Source organism: Lupinus angustifolius, chromosome LG01 (genome assembly GCF_001865875.1).
Source record: "Lupinus angustifolius cultivar Tanjil chromosome LG01, LupAngTanjil_v1.0, whole genome shotgun sequence".
Classification (NCBI taxonomy): domain Eukaryota; kingdom Viridiplantae; phylum Streptophyta; class Magnoliopsida; order Fabales; family Fabaceae; genus Lupinus; species Lupinus angustifolius.
This window is the reverse complement of record NC_032009.1, coordinates 17,510,706-17,533,199: the sequence shown is the minus strand read 5'-3', so window position 1 is coordinate 17,533,199 and position 22,494 is coordinate 17,510,706. Positions and strand designations below refer to the sequence as shown.

Here is a 22,494-nt window from a genome sequence, read left to right as displayed (position 1 = left end):
AGTGACATCCTCCAGATTAACCATATAGATATTATTTATATAATATCCGAAAAACTTAACTTTATTAGATATATTCTCACGAATTATACAACACTCAGAATCAAAAGATACACGGTTATTTTTATCGCATAGTTGACTGATACTCAAGAGATTGTGTTCCATGCCTTCAACATATAGCACATTCTCGATCACTGCCTGATTTGAGTTGCCAATCGTTTTGGTGCCAAGTATCTTTCCTTTGTTGTTGTCTCCATACGTGACAAACCCTTTTTTTCTTTCAAGGATAGATCTAGGAATTTTGATCTATCACCTGTCATATGTCTCGAGAAACCACTATCAAGATATCAATGTTGTCCATGTGCTCGTAGACATACCTGCAAAATAGATCCCTTGCCTTTTTCAGGTACCCAAGTTATATTTGGTCCTTTTCTATTAGTAACCAGGGAGTGATCTCCCTTTTTCATCCAGACATATACGCCACTAGGTATACCATATTTCCTAATGTAACAATAGTAGGAAGTGTGGCCATGTGTGCCACAATAAAAGCATGTAGGAACATTTTTATTAAAAAATTTCTTATTAGGTCGATTAATAGGTCTCCTATATGGTCTTCTCCTACGCATAGGGGAACATATCCTAGTCTGGTATGGTCACCAACATTTTTGGTTTGGCTAAGCATAGTGTCTAACATATTTTGACTCTCTGTGAGTTTTGCGAGTTTTTATTAAGTCTCATATTTTCATTTTTCAAAGTCTCGCAAGAATCAGAGACAATTGATTGACTTAAATTATCATTAGAGCAATTGCATGCATTACAAGAATATATCAGATCTAATGCTTCATTTTCCAGTTTTAGTTCATCTGATTCTTTCTGTAATGAAACTATTTTTTGTTCATTTAGAGGGATTACTCTTTTTCTATCAGAACTAATCCTAGCTAATTTCTTTAATTCATCATGCAATTCGATATAACCATTATACAAATCCTCATAAGGAGGTGAATCATCAGATGAAGTAGATGAGGTGCCAGAATATACCTCGTTGTTTACCTCTTTTGAATTTGAGCAACAAGCGTTATCTATTCTGTTCATTAAGCATAGCTTGGTTGTCTCCTCTTCATCTGAGGTGCTAGATGTCGTATCCTCCTCTGGTACGTCCCACACAATGTAGGCTTTCCATGACTTGAAGTCTCGAGGAGTGCTCTTATCTGAATCAATCTTCTTGACGTAAGTAGGACATTGAAACCTCATGTGTCCTGGCTTACCACATTCATGGCAAGTGAAGCACTCTTTGTTACCCTTGCCTTTTCTAGTTGACTCGTGCGTTTCTTTCTTATGGAAACGTTTGAAGCCTCCTTTCTTTAGGAATTTCCCGAATTTGCGTACGAGTAGGCTCAAAGTTTCATCATCCATATAGGAATCAGACTCGTCTTCTTCTCTCTCTTCTGTAGATTGAGACGTTGTTGCTTTGAGATATACTTTTCTTTTTGCAATCTAATTCTTCGTGCAAGTCAGACGTCCAAGTTCTATCTCGTGCTCTTGAAGCTTTCCAAATAATGTCGCCAAAGGCATGGAGTCAAGATCCTTGGATTACATGATATTTGTTACTTTAGGTTGCCATCTCCTGTCAAGACAACGTAAAACTTTATTAGTAAGTTCTCCTTTGGTAAAAGATTTATCTATAGTAACTAAATGGTTTACTATATGAGTGAATCATTTTTTCATGTGTCAGGACATTCAACCTGGCACGCTTGACTTTGCTAGTGCCTTCGTGAGTTACTTGTAAAGTGTCCCACATTTTATTGGCACCTGGCAAGCTTGATTTCGCTAGTACCTTCGTGAGTCACTTGTAAAGTATCCCACATTTCTTTGGCACTTTGGCACTGCGAAACCCGAAAGAACTCATCATAGGATAGGGCCAACGTGATGATGTTTTTAGCATGTAGGTTGTATTGAACCTTTTTACGTTCATCATCGGTCCATAGACTTTTCGGTTTTTTCTTTCGGTTCATCATCCACTAAATGTTGTGGAACGAAGGGCCCGTTGACTACGGATTCCCAAATATCCGAGTCAATGGCTTCTATGAAGATTTTCATGCGGGCTTTCCAGTAGGCATATCCTTCGCCACTGAATACGGGAGGGCGGTTAATGGATGTGCCATCACCGCCAAATGGGTTAGTAGAGCCCGTATGTAGTCCATTTCGGATCACGCGTATGCGGTTAAGCTAGCATGTCGTACTAGCTCTGATACTACTTATTAGGTATTAGTGACATAATCTGTCTAGAAGGGGGTTGAATAAGTGTCTCGGTTCTCAAATACTGCTATTCACATCAAAGCTCTATTCTAGAAAATCACTCAGTTAATTGATTAAAGAATTGCCTTAATTGATTAAGTCGCACAGAATTGACAGTTGTTGAATGGCTCGATTGCACAGCCACTCACCAATTATACAGAAATAATAAAAAAAGTCAAATGTTCGATTCGTGGGAGTAACACTTGTTGGGAGGGCAGTCACGCATCCCGAAAGTGATTAGTTCCTTACCCAAAAAGGTGAGAAGATAACTTTGGTATTACAAAAAAGATTCTTTTACTTTTTTTAAAACAATTTCTATGTTTTTAAAATTTGAAGAATAGAAAAACTTTTTTGTGCTTTTTTATTTTACTACTAGTTTTTATTGGGATGAATTTTTTTACTACTAGTTAGAACTTATAGAAAATAGGCTATTTTTAAAATAAAAAATTCGATCATCAATATAGGACACAATTTGCAAATAGTTGGTTCATTAAATATAATTTTAACGGTTGGTTTTCTATTTTATACAAATAGAAAAGACTTTATTAAAAATGGTGAAATGATAATCTTTCATACAAATGACTATAAACTATGTAACACCTTCCATACACATCATTGTCATTTTTTTTACTTCCACGTTTATCATTTTTGTATTAAAAATATTTTCATTTAACCATAATAAATTCTTCAAGTGGATTTTACTCTCTCACTTTTAGAAAAGTTTCTTTTTTTTTGTACAATATTTTATATTTTAAAACAGATTTTTCTCATTTTTTGTTGAATAGTTTTTTTAAATAAATAAAACACACAACACAATCAACAACACCACTTTTTTATCAATGAATGTTCATATAATTGGTAAACAATGAAATCATTACCTAACTTATGAGTTCCATTTCTAACGCCCATGAGAGAACTTTTCTAGTGTATAAGTTATAAGAGTATCCCTTCATTTTTTCAGTCCCACTTTAATATAATTTTTTTATCTTAAAAATGTAAAAAGAATTAATCTGCATTTCAAATTTTTAGGGACTATATTAAATTTTTCAATTTTTAAGGGAGAAAATTGTGAAATTGAAAAATAGGAGGAAATAAAATATATATTTACTCTTTAATAATTACTTTTAGATATGTATCGTTATGTTATTTAGTTTAGTATATGTTTTTTTGTTTTCTAGACTATATATCCTCGTACTTGATCAATGAAAGACTAATTTTTAGGAATACAATCAAATATTTTTTATATGATCAAGAGTATTTGTTATTTTATGGGTAAAAAATAAATATCTTTCAGGATATGTAATTATTCTTTTCAACAAATATCGTTTTCACTAATTAAACACTAATACATTATTCTTAATCATTATACTTTGGCCTAGTATATTATACCTTTGACCTTTGAAATATGAGGTTCATTATAGTTGTGATACATTATCAATATCTTATAATCTTAGATTATTTTAAATAAGTAATCGCGTATAATATTCACATGTCATGGTATTCAAAATAAGACAACCTAAATATAACATAGAGTGAAGAACATAATCACAACTTCCACTGAATTTTTAAGGAGGTTCTTGTGTGGACCTACCGAAAAATGTGATGTACTAATAATAAATTAGTCTAAAATTCTTATTAATTATAGTAAAATGATGTGTATTAACATGTTTTTCTTGAAGCAACCCATGTCACATTTTTATGATTAAAATAAAATTTTAACTAATTGATTAGAAGGATAAATTCATAGTATTCAACATTATTATTTTCTTTCTATACTTTTACCAACTAATATAGACTGATAATTGAAGGAAGGTTTGACTAGTACATTTTGCTTAAAGTATGTAAATTTAAATTGTTGAATTTAGTGAATGACTATAAATATAATTTATATGCCAAAATGTAGTATAAATATATACTTACTCTGAATTGCCGAGATTTTAGCAAAGCTCTGAGAATTATAAATACTAGTGTGTGCAAGCACAAAGTGTCTGCCAGTCAGTCAATATTATATGGTATTACATATTCAATTTTTATATATTTTATTTTTAGAATTAGAATGTATTTGTTATAATTTTTATGTATTTATGATAATGTTCAATTTAATGTGAAAGATATAATTAATTAATGAGTTGGTGATGTTTATTTATGATTATATGGTCTTTTTATAAAAATTAAATAATGTGAAGGGTAAAATAGGAAATAGAAATTATACAATGTTTTGCCTTTATATATAGTATAGATAAATATAACAATAACAATGCTATTCACTTAGAAGGGTGTATATAAATTGTTGGGAATGTATTTGTACTTGGAAAAGTCTAAAAGCATCTTAATAAAATTTGAACATAATATCTATACATCATGAGTACATACATTTTTTCATAATATTTCACTCCCTAAACTATCATTTTAATCAAAGTAATTCCCAACCCAGATCTTAACTCTTCAATCACTCATACCCAAACCTCATACCCAAAAGTTTCTTCATAAACACACTCATTCCCATAGCCAACATCATGAAAGAGAGAAGATAAATTCAGCATCATGAAAAGGGGAACATAAATTTAAGGTTGTCTCTTCATTTTAATTGTATACTTTTGATGAACTATAGCATTAAATTAAAGAATGGGGTTTAGGATGAATAGTTAGAGTATTGTTTGGTGTCTCTAGTTAAAATAATAATAAATTTAGGAAGCTATGATAGATTTTATTAAAAACTTGAGTGTTTTTGTAATTTCATTATAATCTCCCATTGTTTTGACAAATTGGTTGGTGAGATGGAATGGGTTGGTGGGACTATGAACATAGCCGAACATGGTCTCTATCTCACCAACCCAAGTGGGACCCTTTTATCATACAGAAAAAATACATATACATGAAAATAAGTATAAAAGTTTTTTATATGATTATTGTATCGTTTATTATTCATATTTACTTATCATTAACTCTTAAATAAAAGTAATACAAATAAATAATATATAATTTATTAGTTATATAAATTTTTAAACTAACACTAGATATTAAACTGTTTATGAAATAGATTTGTTTTAATAACTCTTTTTGAATCAGAGCAAAAACAAATTATTTGGTTGAATAGATTATTATTTCATAGAATAAAAGTCAAAAACAAATTATTTGTTGATAGTGATGTGAAAATCAAATAAAATGTTAGAGAAATATGAAATTATTTTAGCCTTCCCAGGTTACGATTAATATTGGAACGAAATACTTACTATACCTGTCTGCCTAATATTGATATTAGCAACACTTAACAATTTTGGAAACAATATTGGTTGATTTACAATTATGTATTGTTCAAATATCTTTTTAAAAATCTTATGACAAACATATGTCGGAACATGTACAAACTTGAGCATACATTAGATTTCCTACTTTAGGTGTATAGGAAATCTGCATCTCATATCTTTTAAGGTTAGGACACTGCTCGAAACTAAACTTGTCTTCCTTAATTATGGGTATCTCTTGGCTAACTATATTTTATGTTGAATTTATCTAAAACTTTACCAATATAGCCCTCTTGTGATAACCTTGAGAATAACCTCTTAGTATCTAAATACCTAACATAAAAGAGCTTCCTCTAACGTCAAGTTTATTTGCCTCAAAATCATGAGTTAATGACTTGATAGAACTTATGATATCATTAATGAGAAACTTGTTTAAGGTCATAGATTGATTTCTTTAATTTACATACCATATACATCAGTCAAATGACTCAGTTTTCTCATTGCACCATATAAATCTTTTCTTCAATTTCACTATTTAGAAGAGTAATCTAGAATTCATATGTTGGAGCTCTAAATCAAAATGAACTACTAATGTTAATATTCTTCCAAGGCTTTGTTTGAGAATTAGGAGAGAAAAGGAAAGAGAATGATCAAATGGTTAGGAATGGGGAGGAAGGGAAGATGAATGGAATCTTCTCCTTTGTTTGAGAGTATGAAATTTAGATGAAGGATGATAAATTAATGATAATGCAAGAATATTTTTTATTTTCCCTTAAAAATGTAATTAATGAGAAATGAACAATAATATGTAATATATATTATTACTAAACATATTTAGTTATTTGACATTTTATCTCTAAAAACCCCAAATTGGGGGAACTCCTTGATCCAACTCCCAAACAAGGAGAAGATTTTCCAAAGTCATCTCTTCCCTTCCTCTCCAAGACCCTACTCCCAAACAAGGCTGAGAGACCTCTTCAATACTGAATTATGAGGTAAATGGAAGTTTCATATTTTTTATTAAAAAATAATTCTACATCATAGGTTACCATCTCCATCTAGTACTAAACTCTTCAATATCGGAGAGGATATGGATTCGACAGACCTGTACCTAATGTTCATACTAGGAGGAATAGGAACAGTGACCAAGAACAAAAGAGAGTGATAGGGTACCAACTACCAAAGAAGGAAGAGATTGACATTATGCATGCCAATTTTCCTCCTATATGAGGATCTTCCTTTGATATGATGTTCATGTAAAATTTCATATCACCATTTACCTGGAAAAGATGAAAAACCAGATCCCTATTTGGCACTACAACTGTAGCCTTTTTAGTTTTGTTTCTTTATCGGCAAATTTATCTGGTTCGTGCACTTTGATTGAAAAATTATAGTCTTGGTTTACCTTTTAAATTATTTACTAAACTGATGCACTTTTTCAAAACTTGGCAACTGGATTGTTGAGTTTCCTTTTTTTCCTGCTCCAGACATAACTCAGCATCTTCAGTATAGAGTTTATTTTATTGAACTCGACAATTCTATTGGAGCTTTTCTATTTTTTTTTATTTTATTCCTAAACTAAACTTGACAATCATGTTGGAGTTTTGGAGGGAAATTATATTTTATTAAAATCGGTTGTCTCATTGGAGTTTTACAATTTTCATTTATTTATTCTACACCTGACTCGAATACTCAGTTGTAGATTTTGTTTGAAATTTTTTAGTGCACATAAATCGCCATTCAATTAGAGTTTTAATTTATTTTTTTATTTCCTACAATGAAATCGGCGATGGTATTATAGTTTTATGTTTAATTTTTTTCCATTAATTATAAATGTCCTCGGGAATTACATTGAAGTTTTTTATATTGCTACTAGTGTATTCAATCAAATCCTCATCTGCAAGTAGATTATCAGGCAATAAGCTAATCTGGGCATGCTGCCATAGCAATGAATATAGAGCAAATATTTCTCCTTCTCCATTTTCATCAACTCTTAGCACAATGAACACATACTTTAAAAGTGGAACCAATGTTATGTCCAAAACACAAAGGATAATACACCATATATTTCTTCATTTGTATATGAATGTTGAATGTCATTAGCAAAAGTGCTTTTATACACAAAGATTGATGAAGTGCTTAGATTTCCATACACAACTCCTAAGCTTTGATATGCCAATGTTAACACTGTCTTCCATGACTTCTACTACAAAAAATTTAAATGAAAAATTAACACAATTATAAATATATCATATAATTTACATTACGGTGGTATTGTAGTTTTTTATAATGAAAAAAATTAATCATAAAACTACAATACCATTGCTTAGGAAATAAAAAAAATTCAACCAAAATCTACAAGTAGACAAGTTGGTATAGAATAAATAAATAAAAATTGTAAAACTCCAATGAGACAGCCGATTTTAATAAAATATAATTTTTCTCCAAAACTCCAACACGATTGCTGAGTTTAGTCTAGGAATAAAATAAAATAAATAGAAAAACTCTAGTAGAATTGTCCAGTTCAATAAAATATTATTACAAAATAAACTCTACACTGAAGATGCTGAGTTATGTCTGGAACAAGAAAAAAATAGGCAACTCGGCAACCCAATTGCCAAGTTGAAAAAATACACTAGTTTAATAAATAATTTAAAAGGTGCACAAAAACTGTAATTTTTCAATTGCAACAGCCAGGTAAATTTGCCTCTTTATCTGTTTTTTAAGTCATTGGAACTTCATACAAGGCAAAAACAAATGGTTAGAGAAAAATATTTAACACCTTCTCCTAAGTAAATTTTTCATATCTGCCAATGAATATTATATTTTTCATGATCTAATTTGGATGTTTCAATGCTTTCTTTTAACAGACATTACCAATGACAATGACAACACATATCGGAAGAGGTGGCACTCATTCATGGTATGCTAGGTATCCTACAGCCTTCAAGCAATATATACTATTGCAAAAGTATTATTTTTTTGTACTATTAAGAATATCCCTTCATATTATTGGTAATGAATTAATCTATTTTAGGATATATGTTTGTATCTTATAATTAGTATTGCTCTCATAAATCAAACATTTGATCATTTAGTCTTTCTAGGAATTTAATAGGACCATACATTATTAAACCAACGTATTATTAGTACGTGAGAAGTCATATTTGAAACATTGTTCTTGGACAGAATGTGCAAAATTTCCACATGGCTGTCTACTTTGGTTTGATGATTTGATTGAGATGAGGAGATTCTGTCCAGGGGGACATGACCTTATATCAAAGTCCCTGGTTTTAAATGGTTGAATATATTTAGGTGGAAAATTAAGGATGAATACTATTATCATATAGTCAAGATCATTTATGTTAAATTATGAGGAAGGAATAGAATAAGAGCATACATGAATATATTCATAGAGAATATAATGAATAAACTTGCATATTTCTTGTTGTGCCTAAGTCAATGTTCATGGTAGAATATTTGTAGGTTTTTTGATCTTCTAAGTTTTTATGCAAAAAAAATCTTAATAACTAGAAGCCTATCCATTCTAATGATGAATGTTATTGATGACAACCTCAAGGGGCTGCCTTAGAATTATAGGATCGTTTAGCTTGAAATTAGGTTTTGTGAATGTGTGAATTCGGTTTTGTCAAATTAGGGCAATTTTAGGGTTGCTTTGGCCTCGGTTTGGGGTTGTATAAGTAGGCTAGGGTTTGTGTATGGTTTGAGGTTTTATGGCCTCGGTTTGGTTTGGTAATTTTAGGGTTGTAGGGGTTTGAGTTAAGGGTTTTTGGCTTGTAATTGTAGATGATGATTTGTGGTTGTTTAGGGTAAAGTGATTTGTCCTTTGGTTGGCCTCATTGGCCATGACTTGGGTTTCAAGCCAAAACTAGCTCTGATGACCACTTGATGACAACCTCTTGGGGCTGCCTTTGAATTAAAGGATCGTTTTAGCTTGAACTTAGATTTGTGAATGTGTGAATTCGGTTTTGGGGAATTAGGGTAATTTTGGGGTAGATGTGGCTTCGGTTTGGGATGTATAATTAGGCTAGGGTTTGTGTATGGTTTGTAGGATGAAGGTGAAGGTGGAAAAGAATGGAAGGTGAGGAGCGCCACAAGCAATGCTGCTTGATAAGCTATGGGGTTCGCCACAAGCAAGGATGCTTGATAAGAACAAGTATGGTGGTGGCCACGGCCAACCTAGGTTTAGGAGAAGTGCTCTCAACTAAAACAATTCAAATTTACTCAAAATAAAACTTAACCTTTATTAATGATTTGATCAAACTATAAATAGGCAAAGTTGCCTTGGCTGAATAGATAAAATAGAAGATAGAAATCAAATTATCTTCTAATAAACATAAAAATAAAATCCTAAGTAATATCAATTGGTTGAGCTGAATTGCTTGTTTGACTTAGTCTTGAGTGTAATTCGGTTTTGGTGGATGGTTGGCCGAATTTGTTGAGGAGAAGGAAGAGACTTGATCAATTTGACTTCATCTTGAGGAACTAATCATATTTAATTTGAATCCAATCTGATTTGTTGTTGGTTGGAGATGAGATTAGGATTCCCTATTTTATAGCCTTGTGCACCTTAAAAGATTGAGCTTCCTATCTTCTTTCCTTGTTTCTAGCCGTGTGCATCTTTGGGAGATTGATTAATCTCTCTTTAATCTTCATATAATCTTCTCTTTATCTCCAAGTTTGAAAACGTGTGCCATATACCCTTGAATTCAAATTCAAATCTATCTTCTTTTAAATTCGTTTTCCCTCCATGCCTTATCTCCTTGTTTGCCTTAGAGATAAAGTGTTAGCTGAATTGCCTTATCTCCTTGTTTGTCCTTATAGATAGAGTTCCTTACGTGCCTCCTTCCTTGAAATGATCATGCATTGACTTCCATTTGCCCTAGCCACGTGAAAGGCTTACCCTTGAACCTAAGTAAACTACTTGGTCATGAATATGGACCAATGTTACAAATAATTCCCAACCCATATTACATGAATTAAATACTAACAATGAAGATAAACCTAAGACTATATGAGAATGCAATCTCATTTATTTGAATCAATGAAAATAAAATAAACCTAAGTATAAAGTAACCTAAGGACATAAATTTCCTCCTCACATACCCTCTCCTGGGTCAATTGTGTCATTTGAGACTTTAAGGATCTCTGCCTTGACTTTGGCCCTAGTTGTAGGACCATCATGACTTATCTTATCCTTGGAATCAAAGGCTGCCCTAGGAGGGTTTATATCAGTTAGAATAGAAAATTGATTGATACAATAAATTGAGGATAATAAGAAGTGCATGAATTCACATTTTCATCAAAAATGACGTCCATTTGAATTCGAAATCTATAGGAAAATCAAGATCGAGATAATATACTTTTCTATAAAAACAATGATGTTAATGGGTTTATTTCATCTACCTTTTACATCTCATTTGAATTCCAATTACGTGTGATGTTAAAATCAATCTACTCTTCCCTGCAGACCTCCTGAACCATCACTTATGCAAAGGTTGATTTAATTGGTGGGTTTACTCAAGTGTGAAATTTCACATTAGAACTAATATCTTAAAGTTTTAGTTTAAGATATGGTGTTTCACTTGTTCTCTCCACTCTTCTCATACCCCAATAATAATAAAACTCCCTAGTTGTTAGAGGCTCCCGGTCATGATTGGGTTCAGCAATTTCATTATCATCCCCATAGAAAATTAAGCCTTTGTCATTGTGGTCGTATTCTATTTTTATAAATAATTAGAAGAATTTTATCAATTAAAAAATAAAAACAAGAATATGATCTTGTTATAAATGAGCCTTTATTTTTATTGATAAAACTAGTAGGGCAAAATTTGGCTATTTATAACTGCCCTTTTTATTATTGCCAGAAAGTAATCATCTTTTTCTTATTATAATTGCAAGGAACAAGTAAAGAAATGGACTCAAATTTTGTCTACAAATGCATGAGATGGTCCAAGAAAAGTAATAGCATGTAACATAAAGATCCATGTGCTAAATGGTGGACCAACTAAACCTCACAACTCAATTATTGCAGCTCAAATTGTGGCTGTTCTTACACCCATTTTTTCTTTTCAGACCAACACACTTTCAGAAACATGTTTCATTAAGTTGTGAGGGTTTGAAAAGAAAAAACAAAGGTGTAAAAAGCGCATCCCAAGATGGTTTAGTCAAGTAAAAAGTAATACCAAAGGATGCTTTAGTATGAAAAATGGATCAAATGAAAAACAGTTTGTTCAGAAGAGACAGAGGAAGACCAACAAACAATATCCAGGAAACCATTAAAAAGGAACCTTACTTCAAATGGTTTCGATGAAATTTTAGTTTTTGATAGAAATCAATGGTGTTAGTTGATCCATATAGCTTATCCTACCGAGTTATGCAAAGATTGGCTGTTATATTCATAAAAGCATACCGAAAGCATGGGCATTGCAAAACATTCGAGTTGACAAGAGAAGAAAGATATCCTAAAAACATAGATTAATCAATTACCATCTCATTCAGCACTCACCGTTGCTATTGCTGCCTCTGGAAGATGAAAATAGAGGAATTTGAGCATGTAGCCCACGAAGCAGAAACATGTTGGTCCGTTATGTCAACTACTTCAGTATCAAAATCCTGACAGAACTTTATGATATGAAGACTTTCTTCCTTTGCTGATCTTTGAAGGACAACCTTAGATGCATATCCTTAGTTCTCATTTGAAGGCATATCTCAGAAGGATTGTTTGTTGTAAGGGTGACCCATGTACGATCATCCCTTTTCTGACAAAAGTTGTTCCGGTAAACAGGCAAAACCCTACCAATAACACTCCGGCCATTCTCCCCACCAGCCCAAGAAGATGTAATACCTTCAACGCCAATTTCGTCTTCAGGGGTAGGTACATAAGATGGATTCACAACCATAACATCAACCAATCCTGCTAGACACCTCCCGAGTCCTGATACAATATCTGTTATTATCAACTCTGCATCAACCCCACATGCGCTGGTGACCTTCACTGCATGTTGATTGATATCAGTTGCAATATAGTTACTGCCACATCCTTCCTGCCCAAGAATGAGAGCCAAGGAAGTAATAACAGCTGCTACCACAGCCTATCTCCATATACAATTTTGGACGATGTTCTAACAGGATAGTGCAATCTGCTAGAAGACCATCAACCAATGCAAAAGAGCCATCACATGGTTTATAAACCTCCTTATGTGAACTAACTATGTGAATTTGGGCAGTTCTAGGCAATCCCTTGTATGAAGCCTATGATTAAACAAAAAAGAAATTGAAATTCACATGTAAAAGGGGACTCCGGAAGTAGCAGGAACAAAAGACTTTGGCAGCCCTAACATTTCGCTGTTGTCCACTTTCGTAGAGATATGAAAACAACTTTATTTGGCTCCTCTTCTGAATTGGTCTGATCAATGTCAAGGCAAAATTGTCAATGTCAGCTTCCTCCCAAACTCCTAAGTTCTGAGCCCAAAATTGGAGAACAAGTTAATTGTTAATAATATAAACTAGTACTATATAGCAGCAGAAAAAAGCATTTAATTAAAAGAATAAAATAACAACACAGGAAAGAGGGAGTGAACAATTGATACGAATCATGTATTGAAACTAAACACTATATCAGAACAACGGGCAGAAACATGTGAAGAAGTGTTAACAAAATGATTCCTACAAATGTTTTAAACAGATTCTTTAGGCTTTGTTGATTCTATATACAGATAAGGCAAAATGAAATGCTTTCAAATGCAATAGTGATCGAAATCCATATCAGCGATATAAGTACTCAAAATTTCTTACCATATCTTCCAAAAAAAGTATAAGAGCCAACCCTGAAGTCATTTTCCATTTGAGTCCAATACTCGACCTCATCATTATCTCCAAAATGCACCAGAATTTGTCATTCTTGTGGGGCATCATGTAGACAATTCACTCTCCAGACTCATGGTTACCATAGTTGTTTCTGGTTCTGTAACAGACCATTGACATATGAAAGGAATGGTCTCATTTCGTTTTCTTTTCTTTTTTGGTGAAGGGTCTTGTTTCTTATCACTGTAAAAGCTATCGTCCATATTCGGGTCATTGCTTGGGTAAACACTTCCAGGGGAGTGTTATGGTTGTTAAGATTTTTCCTGGAGTATCACTGTAAAGTTAGTCCTGAATTTTATCATGAAATCAAACTCAGATCAATTACTGACAATTGGTTAGCCAACCAACAGAATATTTGGTGATATGCAGGAAAAGTCTTCGATTCATCATGGTTTCCAAGTATAAACTTAAAAGAACTTACTATGCCTTCTTCTGCAATAAAGAGCTTTTTTTGAAGTGTTTGTAATAAAGAATTTAAACATTAAAGGTCAAAAGAAGATTGAAATGGGTGGAAGGATGCAGGACTGGAGAGATGTGGCTTCATGTTATACGCATAAATTTTTGAAGGTAGAAGCCTCTGGATAGATTGAAATGTTGGTTCAGGCTCTCCGTGGGAGAGGATACTTCAATTAGCACAACACAGATATAGCAGACAGCCACACACATTGACAAGTTTAGGATAAAAGATCATCTCCATAAGCAGGAACATTAGATGTAAATCCTAGAAGCTCTAGTTGTTTTGCCAATGAAACTAGACACTCGTAAATCCGTTCAGATAGTGGATGTGATGCATCTCTCACGATAAACTCATGCACTATGCCATTGATCTCAATTGAGCTGCAACCAGGAGTCTTTTCTACTCCTCTATCCTCCATCATTTTCCTTGCACTCCTTGCCTCCTTCCACATTTTAGCCTCACTGTACATGCTAGCCAGCAGAACATAGTTTCCACTATCTTGAGGATCCACCTCAAGAAGCTTGAAAGCTGTCCTCTCTCCAATTAGAACATTTCCATGAACACGACAAGCAAAGAATAAAGCACCCAACACAGCAGCATCAGGCGCCATGGGTATATTTTTAATAAGATCTTCTGCTTCCTCCAAATGACCGGCCCTTCCTAAGAGGTCCACCATGCACGAGTAGTGTTTAAGCTTAGGAGATATATTGAACTTGGAGCTCATTTGGGAAAAATATTTGCGGCCTTCTTCAACTAATCCTCCATGACAACAAGCTGACAAGACACCAAGAAAGGTGATCTCGTCAGGTATCAATCCAATATTAATCATTTTCGAGAAATAGGATAAAGCATCACGGGCATTCCCATGAAGTGCTAAACCACAAATAATGGATGTCCAGGTCAAGCAATTTCTTTGAGGAATCTCTTCGAAAACCTGAACGGCCTTTGCAATATTTCCACACTTGGCATACATGTCAACTAGTGCAGTTCCCATGGCAACATCTAAAGAAAGATTGTGTTTTTCAATATAATGGTGAATCCATATTCCTACATCCAGTGCTCCAAGTTGTGAGCATGCACACAGGCAATTAACCATGGTTACTTTATCAGGTTCTATGCTATTAATTTGCATTTCATGAAATAGATTCAATGCCTCTTTACTTTGCTTGGCATGGACACAACCACTTATTATTGCATTCCAAGGAACAACACTCTTCTCTGGAATTTTAAATAAAAGCTCACGAGCAACATCCAGAAAACCGAATCTTGAATATCCTAAAACCATTGTAGTCCATGAAACAAGGCTCTTTTGTGCCATGTTATCAAATAGAAATCGTGCAGCCAATAGGTCTCCGCACTTCACATACATGTCCATAAGTGCATTAGTAAGTGGAACTGTTAACTCAATCCCATGTTCTTCAATGTAACGATGAAATTCTCTTCCAAGATTCAAATCCTGCAGCTGAGAACAAGAAGAAACCACTCCAATCATTGTAATCTCATCTGGTTTCACTTTCTCTGCTTCCATTTCCCGATAGAGTTTTACAGCCTCATTTACTAATCCTCTTCTAACAAACCCAGTAATGATGGAATTCCAGGTTACCAGGTCTCTCACACAACCTTTATTAAACATATCATATGCTGCCTCTAAGTGTCCATACGAGAGAAGCATACTGATCGACGCGTTGTGCACAAATAAATAAAATTGAAAACCAAATTTCAACACATGTCCAAGTATAGTAAGACCTACACAATTCAGAGATGGACAGGAACAAGCTTTAAGCAATAAAGGGTAAGTGTGACTATCCGGCTTCAAACTACCACATCGCAACATTCTCTTGTACAACAAAATAGCTCCTTCTATGTCCCCGCTTTCCACATGCCCCCGCATTGTCACATTCCACGAGAAGACATTCGGTTCTTGTGTATGATACAAGACTTTCATGCAGTATTCAAGACTTCGCGATTCGGAGAGAGCACAGAAGGCAATCAGGCGACTTGCGGCAAAGCTATCATCTACCAAGCCTATTAAAACCATTTGCCCCTGGATTTGCTTTAATTGGTGCAAGGATTTGCATCTTTCTAAGAGAGAAAGGAGTGGATTATTTCGAACAAAACTGTGAGTAATGTTCCAATTGATGGGTTTCGCATAGCGAAACAAGGTACTAGTATGCAAATACGAAATAAAGAGGCCTAAAAGCGGGGATGAAATCAAAGGACGAGATCTGAGTTTGGTGACATACGAAATAAGCATGACTCGCCTTCACAGTGTTGCCTGAAAATTTGGCAGAGTTGTAAAGAGCAATGTTACTTAGATGAACATAGTAGAAGACCAAACTATACAGCACACGCACTTTTTTGCCAACAATCATAGAAATAATCAATAACAAATTTGAATTATATGTGAGGCAAAACCATAGTAACCTACTAACCGGTGCAATTACAGGTACTAGTAAGGTGAACTCGATTCTTTGTTCGTAAGGTAAATGAGATAATTATGTAACTATGAGTAAACTTTGCTCACCCTTTTGAATACCCTCTTTTTTAATATTGTTGGGCAAACTTTATGCAAAGTGTGTGTGGGATTGCTCATAGCAGAAATAACTTGGGCATAACAACAAACATGTAGAATGCACTTGCATTGGAATCTTTTGTATCAGGAAAGGGGAAAATGAAGAATTTTTTTCGTAAAATAAACAAGAGCATGAAACAATATAAAGAATTTAAAATTTGATGCACTTAAGGAGAAGAAAACGTGATCGTAAAAGTAAGTGATTGAACTGAAAGAGAGAAAGAGAGAGAAGTTAGTCTGAAGGGTGGTGAAAATCAATAAATATATATGTATATATATATAATATTCTTATTCTCTACAATAAAACATACAGAAACTAAATACTTAATATCATAAAATAAAAATACGGATACAGAAACACTAACATATTTGTTGAGCTAGTCAAAATAAACAAAGAATTCATTTTCAAGTAGTTAAACAATTAATCTTCTTTCCTTTACCAACAAGTGTTGGTTTAAGTGGTACATGATTGATTCTCCTTAAGCAAAGTCTTAGTTCAAGTCAAATAGTACCTATGGATGTTCTCGGCTCGGACAGGAGGATACCCGTGAGAAACCAAAAAAAAGTAATCTTCTTTCCTTTGAATTTAAATTTATTTTTTATGGTTGTTTGTGCATTATTATGCAAATAAATTTAGGGATAAATAGAAGAAGAACTAAAGTGTAAAATATTTTAACTTAATTATTATTATTGATTCTAAATATTTTATTATTGAACATTTTAACCTAAATTATTTTTCACCTATTTGGGGAGTTGTTGGATCTTACGTCACTAGAATAATGTCATGTTGGTAAAGTATCACAATTCAAATAAAATATTCCTAAAAAAATATGGTTTGTTTGACTTATCAAAATGCAAAATAAAAAAATGAATTTAAAAAGTAACATGTTACATAAAAGATAATTTGTAAAGTTTATTTACTTTTTCTTATAGGGTAAAATTTCTCTACTTAAAGAATGGGGTATTGATAATTCAAATAATTTAATAAAGATATAAAATTATAATTACATATAAGCAAAAAAAAATCCTATATGATTGCAAACACCAAAAAATCCTATATAATTGCAAGCACCAAAAAATCCTATATAAATGCTTTGGTTGAAGAATAAGTTATAAAAAGATTGAGTTTCACAGTTAATTAATATTTATGGGAAACACACATTGCAAATTACAATCCATCCATGTAAAAGGTACATGAGCACACATCAATCATTTTAAGAGTGTCATATGTTTGCTAGTTGAATTTTTGAAGAAAATAAGAGGGGAAAAAGACTTTTCAATCAGAAAATACATATATGAGATAATTCTGAAACATTTCATATTTTTTTCAAAACTCAACTCGTAAATAGATTTCTAAACAAACTCTAGTTGAATACACTCAAATACATTGGAAATGCAGTTCAAATTCCAGTGAGGATCGGTGTGTGACAAGTAGAGATGTCAAAATGGGCGGGCCCGATCGGGTCGGCTCGCCAAAGCCCGAAAATTTATAGGGCTTGGGTATCATTTTATTTACTTTTATTAAATTCGGGCTTTTTAACCCGACCCGACCGGACTATTATAAATTTGGGGTCGGGCTGGACTTACCCAGGCGGGCTCGGGCTACCCATTTTACTTTTTTGTTTTAATCTTTTTTTAGCCTTTTGGCTTGGTAATAAGCACTAAATAAAAATTTATAAAACAACTTATTATAAAAAATAGATAATAAGTATTATGTTATTGTGTATTTAATTAGATTTAACTTTTACATCAAAAATATAATAAAGAAAATAACGTTTACAATAAAACTAAAATCAACATAAATTGTTTATCATAGAGAACTTCATACAATCAAATTTAATATAATAGTTCACAATGAAAGTGTATGTTAAAAAAGAACATACAAAAGATAATATTTTTGTTAGTATCCAAATGTTTATATATTAAAGTGAAGTTACAAATTATATTGTGTTAAAGAGTGAGAGTGCAATAGAAATGAGAAATTTAATAAAAAAGTTATGTTAAAAATCATACACATGGACTTAACATCACATCTTAACTCAAACACAATGCATTAGATTTATAAGTTTGGTTGCATTTGGCATAACAAATATATTAAGAAACGTTATACGTTAATATCAAATGATACATATTTTTCTGAATAGATTAAATATGTTAAAAAATTTAATTTTTTTTTTTAGTTTATGTGAGCCGACCTATCACAACTTGCAACCTACTTAGGGCGTGTTTAGGCTACCATTTGATATGTATAAATTGTGTCTAGGCTTTTTAGCCTGACCCGGTTTAACCCGAACCCATCATGGTAACCCATTTTAACACCTCTAGTTACATTTTTTCTTATGTAATTATTAATTAATCTTATGACTACAATTCTTAAAAAATATACTATTACATGCCAAATTCATTTTTCCTTCTATTCTTTTTTAACTTAGTTGATATCATTAATCAGATGTTGGTCTAGTAGTGATATAAAACTTCATATATTTTTTGAAGGGAACATATATGTTATCTCATATAGTGTGTCACTCAATGTACTACTATTTGTGATTGGTTGAAAAATATATTTAAGGTAAAATCTAAAAGCTAAATATTTTTCTGATCAATCACATGGGGTTGTACATGAAGTGGTACACTCTTTTGGAATAGAAGATGTCATCCCTTCTTAGAAAGATCAAAAGTCATTTCTAATAGCGACAATTAGTGAGAGGTGCAGTCACACACTCAAAAAATAATAATTTCTTACTCATAGCCTTGAGGAAATACCTTTAATAGTATAAAAAAATTAGTTGTTATTAATTATTATTATTATTATATGCATGAGGTTATTCAATATTTTGTTGGTTGCACTAATAAATAAGTAAAATAAGGATCTGGCCTAGGTTAAGTAAGGTATTAGAACATTTATGACTTATTAAGAAGTTTACCAAAAAAGAATTGAACTCAAGTATTGAATGAATAATTAAGTCCAAAAACAAAACATATATTACATCCTTACGATTTATATAAGACATTTTTATTCAAAATTTATTGTAAAAGTATTATGTTATTAAATTCTTTTGATAGAGAATATGTATTCATTTTTATTTTGTCGTCACATTTTATTTTGGATCCTCAAATTTATTCAAACTTAAATATACAAATTTCACATAATTAATTTTTTTAAGTTTTTAGTGTCCTGATTTTTTTCTGACATTAGACACATAAAATCTTAGGACCCACCTTGCATTCATTCTCGTATTTTCTATTCCCATCTCCTATTTAGCTCCTTTTACAAGGTCTCTTGTGACAAACTCATATTAGAGAGGAAAATTTTGAGAAAGAAAGCATTTTTATTTATTTATAATTTGTTATAGTTGAAAATCACATTGGACTAGCTAGCTCTAAAGATGAATATAACACGGCAGAAGATCATTTACCCGCATCTTAGCTATCAATTCTAGAAAATTATAATGGTTTAGAATTACTCGATAATTCAAATTATTTGATTTCCGTATAATTGATGACTAAGATGTTGATAAGTTTTTTAAATTTATTCTTGGAGTAAATGGATCAGTTCTCCTATAACACTATTTTTTTATGCTTAACATTGTTTACCTTTTCTTCAATTCTTCCACAACAAAGCAAAGTTTTGAATTTGGGATTAGGGCTCATAATAGAGCACAATGCAACAAAAGAAATAAGAATGAGGGTTAATTTGGGAATTAAATGGCAAACAACAACAAATCAAAGAGGAAGTGAGACTAAGATTTGTATAAGGTTTGAAAGGGGCTGAATGATCGGAGTTTATTGGAGAATTGTCCGAATTGGGAATGAAAGTTAAATTTTTAACAACACTGTGGTTCATTTTTTTAATGCACTAGGCAAAACAATGATATGTCGATTAAATTATGTTTACGAGTTAAGTTTTAAAGGATGTAAAAGAAATGTCTGACAATCATGAAATATGATTGTAAAATAATTCTAAAATATTATTTTTCCTTTCAAAAATCAATTCACAAATAAATGCTACATTGTTTTCGAATTTCGAATATGGAAATTTATAAAGTAAATGAGGCTATAAAACTCTATTAGGAAATTGAAGTAGAGAAAGTGAAATCAATTGAGATTATAATGATTGGAGTGGTTTCTTCTTGTTGAGATAAACTAGTATTAATTCAAGTTGTAATTGATTAGGATTGATTTTGTGATTGTTAGTTGAAACTTGCCTTATTTGGAAGGTTTTTAAAATTCTGTTAATTCAATTATGGCAGGTTTGCTATATAAGGAAAGTTTCCATTTTGCTCTTGGAATAAGATTGATGCATATTCATTGTTAATCTCTTCTTCTTCCTAACTCTAATTCTCTCATTCTCTGAACTTTCTTTCTTTCTTTCTTCTTCTGGTTTTTCGGTTCTGGTTTGGTTGTTCAACAACAACCCAAACAACCCAACAAATTGGTATTCAAAGCAAAGGCAAGATCCTGTGGGACTTGAGTTGCACAAGCTGACCTGGTGAAGAGTAGTTGAGAAAGCCGTGTGTGAATCAACTAATTGAAAGAGAAGCTTGACAGAAGCGAATCAGTGAAAGAAGTGAAGGATGAGTGGAAACAGCAACAATCTTCAAGCAATGGGGCTTCCAGTCCTTACCAACAAGAATTGGGATAGATGGCAAACACAAATGAAGGTGTTATTTCGGTATCAAGAAGTCATTGAGGTTGTACAAGATGGAGTCTTGTCACTAGATCAATCAGAAACACAAAAGAAAGACAACAAGGCTCTGTTTCTGATCCATCAATGTGTGGATGATGTTCATTTTGAGAAGATACAAAATGCCATGACAGCCAAAGAAGCATGGGACATATTGGTGACAAGTCATGCTGGAGGGGACAAGATCAAGAAGGTCAAACTCCAATCACTAAGGAAGCAATATGAGCTATTGCATATGGAGGAGGGTGACAAGGTTGGTGAATACTTCACCAAGATTCTCACAATTACAAACCAAATGAAGGGGTATGGTGAGGCTATAACAGATACAATGATTATTGAGAAGATAATGAGATCCTTGCTTCCAAGGTTTGATTTCATAGTTGTAGCCATTGAAGAGTCAAAAGATGTCACTCTCATGAAGATAGAAGAATTACAAAGCTCCCTGGAAGCACATGAGTTGAGATTGATTGAGAGAAATCCAACAAAGAAAGCAGAACAAGCTCTAAAGGCAACTCACAAGGATGATGATAGAAGAAAGGACAAAAGGTGGAAAGGAAAACAGAACTTCAACAGAAGAAAAACCAGCCAAGAATGGTCTGAATCTTCTGATAAAAGAGGGAGATCAAAGTTCAATCAGAAGAAGTTTGACAAGAGTAAGGTAGAATGCTTCAACTGTCACAAACTGGGCCACTACTCTTATGAATGTAGCAATGAGAAGATCAAGCAATCTAGGCACAAGGAGGAGGCACTCACAACTCAAGAAGATTCAGACTCAGAACCATTGAATCTAATGGTTACAAATGCTGCAACAAGATCACACTCTGAACTTTGGTACTTGGATTCAGGGTGCTCTAATCATATGACAAACCATAAAGAGTGGTTGAAGGACTTTGATTCAACAAAGAAAAGCAGAGTCAAATTTGCAGATGATAGTTCTCTATCAGCAGAAGGAGCAGGCAGTGTTGTCATCATGAGAAAGAATGGATCAAAAGCAATAGTGTCAAATGTACTCTATGTACCAAAGATGAAGTACAATCTGCTGAGTATAGGACAATTGATTGAGAAAGGATTCTCTGTCCTCATGAAAAATAGCCAACTTGAATTGTTTGATTCTGATGGAAGGGTAATCTTGAGAACTAAAGCCTCCAAGAATAGAACATTTCAAGTGAGCTTTAATGCAGCAGAAGTTCAGTGCATGAGCACAGTTGAGACTAGAGATGAGAGATCGACATACAATCCTCATCCTCATTATTGTCCTAATCCTATCCTAATCCTATCCTTATCCTCATTCTCGTTGTCATCCTAATTCTTCCTCATCCCCATCCTATCCTTATCCTCATGCTCTTTCTCATCCTCA

The 22,494-nt window shown here is 32.8% G+C and overlaps 2 protein-coding genes across 3 annotated transcripts; both read right to left on the bottom strand.

Moving 5' to 3' along the window:
- Positions 12,185–13,627, bottom strand: LOC109356789. Its single transcript, XM_019600368.1, has 4 exons — positions 13,508–13,627; positions 12,900–13,022; positions 12,753–12,812; positions 12,185–12,652 (listed from the first exon to the last, which is right to left on the bottom strand). Exons 1-4 carry the CDS (start codon positions 13,625–13,627, stop codon positions 12,185–12,187), a joined length of 771 nt encoding a protein of 256 aa, XP_019455913.1.
- On the bottom strand, positions 12,582–16,674 carry LOC109350383 (pentatricopeptide repeat-containing protein At2g22410, mitochondrial). Of its 2 annotated transcripts, none has more exons than XM_019591627.1 (2): positions 13,356–16,674; positions 12,582–12,812 (listed from the first exon to the last, which is right to left on the bottom strand). In XM_019591627.1, the coding sequence occupies exon 1, from the start codon at positions 16,133–16,135 to the stop codon at positions 14,099–14,101; it is 2,037 nt and encodes a 678-aa protein (XP_019447172.1). In that variant the 5' UTR covers positions 16,136–16,674; the 3' UTR covers positions 12,582–12,812; positions 13,356–14,098. The 2 variants fall into 2 exon arrangements, with proteins under 2 accessions (XP_019447172.1, XP_019447179.1); XM_019591634.1 differs by lacking the exon at positions 12,582–12,812 and adding an exon at positions 12,839–13,022 and having other exon boundaries at positions 13,846–16,674.